At 41.7% G+C, this 4,464-nt stretch overlaps 1 protein-coding gene across 3 annotated transcripts in view; it reads left to right on the top strand.

Moving 5' to 3' along the window:
• adcy2b (adenylate cyclase 2b (brain)) overlaps positions 1 to 4,464 on the top strand; it is a 67,704-nt gene that overhangs the window by 16,218 nt on the left and 47,022 nt on the right. For 2 of the 3 annotated variants that reach the window (XM_020620154.1, XM_020620152.1), the window contains exon 4: positions 243 to 392. The exons of the other annotated variant lie outside the window; for it this stretch is intronic. In XM_020620154.1, coding sequence (XP_020475810.1) covers positions 243 to 392 — 150 coding nt within the window. The remainder of the gene's footprint in view (positions 1 to 242; positions 393 to 4,464) is intronic. 3 annotated transcript variants of the gene reach the window in all.

The following is a 4,464-nucleotide window of genomic DNA, read 5'->3' as shown; positions in this document are numbered from 1 at the left end:
CAGGAGGAGTGCCCGGGGAAGGCCCAGGAGACGCTGGAGGGACTATGTCTCTCGGCTGTCCTGGGAACGCCTCTGCATTTCCCCGGAGGAGCTGGAGGAAGTGTCTGGAGAGAGGGAAGTCTGGGCATCTTTGCTTAGACTGCTGCCCCTGCGACCTGGCCCCGGATAAGCAGAGGAAAATGGATGGATGGATGGATGAATGGATGTTTTAATGACTTTGTGTGTGTGTGCAAATGTGACAGATTTTAGCCAATGTGATCATCTTCACTTGTGGTAACCTGGCCGGAGCCTACCACAAGCATCTGATGGACCTGGCTCTCAAGCAGACCTATCAAGACACCTGCAACTGCATCAAATCACCCATCAAACTGGAGTTTGAGAAGCACCAGCAGGTACATATTCACAGTCATGGTCAGGTTTGAAATCATATGTGAGCAAAGTCTTACATCAGTTGCCATCGTCAGATTGCCAAGATGATGTTGCACTTAAAGCTGGCTGACTACTGACTGATGATCCTCTGACACTTCCTCTAACACCACCATGAGGCTGAAATGTTTTAGTTCAGAGTGAAACTTGGTACAGATAATCATTTTCCCCTTGTGATGAATTGTATCACTTTGACTTCTCCTCTAGCATTACTTTCAGGTCAGGGTGTTTGTTGTTCTAATATAAATACATTCAAAACAAAGGACATTTCAGTCACTGCTGTACTCTGTGTTTAGTGCCAATTAGCAAATGCTACCATGCTGACATATTAAACCAATGCGGTAAATGTGGTAAAACATTATACCTATTGAAGCTGATCTTGAGAGCATGTTAGCATGCTTCATTAGCCTGACAGAGGTGTTAGCATGATTGCACACTGTTCAATTTGTAGTCAGTGTTAGCAGCTCACCCATAGGGGACTGTTTCATTCATTGGGGATCTTTCCCTGACTTATTTGTGTAATATTTGGTGGTCTGAAATGAAACTTATTCCCTTGCCTTGACATTTGGTCATTTTGTTTAAGATCAGCACTCAGCCACTGTCGAAAAATATAAAGCCTATAGGTAAGCTGTTAGCAGAGTTATAGCCTCTTAACCCTTGTTGTTCCTGTCTTTCATTCAGAGCCAAACATGTAGTAATTGATAAGAGTCCAAAACAAACTCATTCAGTTTTATTGTATGTCACTTCTACGTTTGGCAGGAATGAGGAGTGTTCATGGTTCGTCATGTCTGAAGAGGCATTTTACTGTGACATTTACTTGACATTAGCGTCTTTGCTGTGACATTAACCATCCTCTATGACCAGGGAAATTAATTGCACATTAATAATTGGTGGTCTATTCAGAAGGGATTAGCAATGATGATTTTGGGGGGGATTATAAAATTTGTAGTATTTCCTTAGTAAAATGTAGTACACAGAAACAGAACAGCAGAAAGCTGTAGTAAGTGAAATGTAAAAATAATTAGCCTACACTTTATTATTGTTTCATTTATTTGACATATTATCTATGTTTTTTATTCTACAGGTGGGCATAACAATCTCATGTACGACAATGACACTTTTTTTGCAGTGTATGGTATTTGAACAACAGAAAATAAGCTATAGTCCTCATGCTGAATATGTTCACTGGCACATGTTTCTCTGCGTGTGCATCACTTTGTGTGTGTTTCTGTTTTCAAATGTGTGAGGATTCATGCAAATGCCAGTGCATAACTAAACACTTCATTCAATAGCTTGATACACTTTAGTTCATTAATCAAAAACAAGATTAATAAAGCTACATCTCTTCAAGCTATTATACTCTCTCTGCAGGCTCACAGTAGAGTGTGCACCTTGCTCTTGTGCCGAATAAGTAAATAAGTGCGGGTGGTGTGGGTTTCTATTTTTAGTGCAGCCCCCCCCCCAAACCCCATTCTCTCCTTAATTTGCTGCTGTGTTTTAGGAAATGAGCCCATGGTGTGTGAACAGTGTAATGACCCTCTCTGCTGTGAGCCGCATTTATGAGTCACACCCCCTCAGGCAGCTATTCACTCTTTCTAACATGCACATACACCCACACACATGCCCATGTTCGCCGGCACACACACGCACATCGAAAAACCCTCCCTGCAGTGTGCATGGTGCTAAATCCTAGCAAAAACCCACAACTTACAGGGTTACACAGGAGCTATTGGTAATGGATCTTGCAGTTCTGGTTTTTTATTTTTCTTGCTCCAGTAACTGACCATAGTACTATAGAGTGAGCTGCCTTGTTAAGGGTTCAAGCGCTGCTATTGTGGAACTTGATCACAGAGAATAATCTAGAACTTCACCATCATCCATCAAACTCTAATGCCAGCAGTTAAGTGTCAAACAGCAAGAACATTTTTATAGTCACCTTTTGTGCAACAACATTGTAGCCTCCAGATTCAAGCAGAGAGAAATTCACTGACATACATTTGTAGTTGACAGGCACAGCTTGTTGCCAGCAGCTGCCTCAGTCCACATCAGCCACGTCACATTTTGAGTACGGGACACATTCCAACAAGTGAAAGTGTGCATTACTGTACACAAGCTGCTTATCTTACCCAGTGGTTTATGTTTATTTTTAACCTTGAAAATAACTAGTTGGCACCATACCTCGAGCTGGGAATTAAATGCGTTTTGAGAATGAGCCAATTATTGAACATATTCTTACAGTGGGCATTTCCTTTAATTGTCATTAAAATCTTCTCATAGCTTACTCCGTTACTTTCCTTGGCATGGTACACATTTAAAAATGAAGATGTTCTCTCTGCCTTTCTGCTGTTCTGTTTCTGACTTTGATTTCCGGTGTGCAGTGCTGAAAAATGAGCTCCAGTGAACCCTCATTAATGAGATTTTTTTAGGATGTTAAATATTAGCTGAGGATGACAGTGGCTATAATTATATGGAGTATTGGAGAGGAAGAATAGAACAGCACAGAATAGAATAAAATAGACTAGAATACAATAGAATGGAGCAGAACAACACAACAAAAATTATAATTGAATAGAATGGAACAGAACTGATTCAAACAGATCAGAATAGAACAGTGCAGGACAGAACTGCTCACAGAAAACAGAATAGAATGAGACAGATTAGTACAGAACAGCCCAAAATACAGCAAAATAAAGCAGGGGACACTCAGAATAGCTCAGAATAAACCTGGTTCACTCTGTGTTTCATTGCCTTGCCATGACCTACTATGGAACTCCAAAGACACATCTGTCCACCCTGTGACACACACATATATTACCACAGTCGACAGACCCCACTCCTGCTAGTTCTCACTTTCTTCCCATGAGAAACTTCTCTAAGCTCTAAGCACATCCACAGTTGCTTGGTTCAGAATGCTGAAACCCAGAGTGCGCTGTCACTCGATTCACCCAGGCAGTTTGTAACATTCAATCTCTCTGACCCATATTTTCACCTTACCATTTATTCCACATAGAAAACTTCTCAGCTTTGCCTTTCAGAGCACGGCCTCCTGGTATCAAACCATCTCATTTAATCTGTCTTTAAACCCAAGGGTGTTTAACAAGAGTGTAGAAAAACAAAGGAGTTAGATTCTTTTTGTTGCTAGATGACTGTTTAATATGATTTCATTCACAGGAGCAAGTAGTCAGGGACTTGGACAGGGTGATAAATCATCTCAGGGATTTCAGAATTTGGGGCTCAGTATAAACTCCCTCTCTTATCCTGTCACTATCAAAGGAAGAATCCCATCCTTCACATAGTGAAGTTGTCAGTTGGAGGAAGTCATATTCTTCAGCCTGTGTGCTCAGCTGACCCCATGCAACCCAGAAAAGAGCTATATCTTCTTTCACTTCCGGTTCTTTGTTAAAGGAATGAGGTGTGTCACTTCCTTGAGTAGACACAAGAAGCCTGTCTAGAATAAACTGTGGTAATATGAGGAGGCGTAGCCCCAGTCAATGTCCGAATGATTGTTCAGTGTCATCATACAAGCACACATTTTACATGTGAATTCTTGGGTCTCCTTTTGACCATTTAATAACTCTTATGGCATGTTCATATTACTTATGGCATGTTAACATTACTGTTAATCTATCCACAGCGGTTGCAAGCCAGTGACTTCTGTGCTGGTCCCAAGCCTGGATAAATAGAGAGGGTTGCATCAGGAAGGGCATCCAGTGTAAAAACATGCCAAATTTAAACATGTGAATCATCAGTGTGAACTCCATATCGTGTCGGTTGAGGCCCGGGTTAACAACGACCGCCACCAGTGCTGTTGACCTACAGGGTGCTGGCGGAAATTGGACTACTGTTGGTCAAAGAAGGAGAGGAGGTAGAAGGATTCGTAGACAGAGAGAGAAGAGGAAAGGCAGGAGTATAGGTCTGAGAATAGGGACTCTTAACGTTGGCACAATGACAGGAAAAGGTAGAGAGCTGGCAGACATGATGGAGAGAAGGAAGGTAGATATACTGTGTGTGCAGGAGACCAGGTGGAAGGGTAGCAAA

This window comes from Monopterus albus, unplaced genomic scaffold, assembly GCF_001952655.1.
Source record: "Monopterus albus unplaced genomic scaffold, M_albus_1.0 scaffold233.1, whole genome shotgun sequence".
NCBI lineage: Eukaryota > Metazoa > Chordata > Actinopteri > Synbranchiformes > Synbranchidae > Monopterus > Monopterus albus.
The sequence above is the reverse complement of the archived record's forward strand: the minus strand, read 5'-3'. Positions and strand labels throughout refer to the sequence as shown.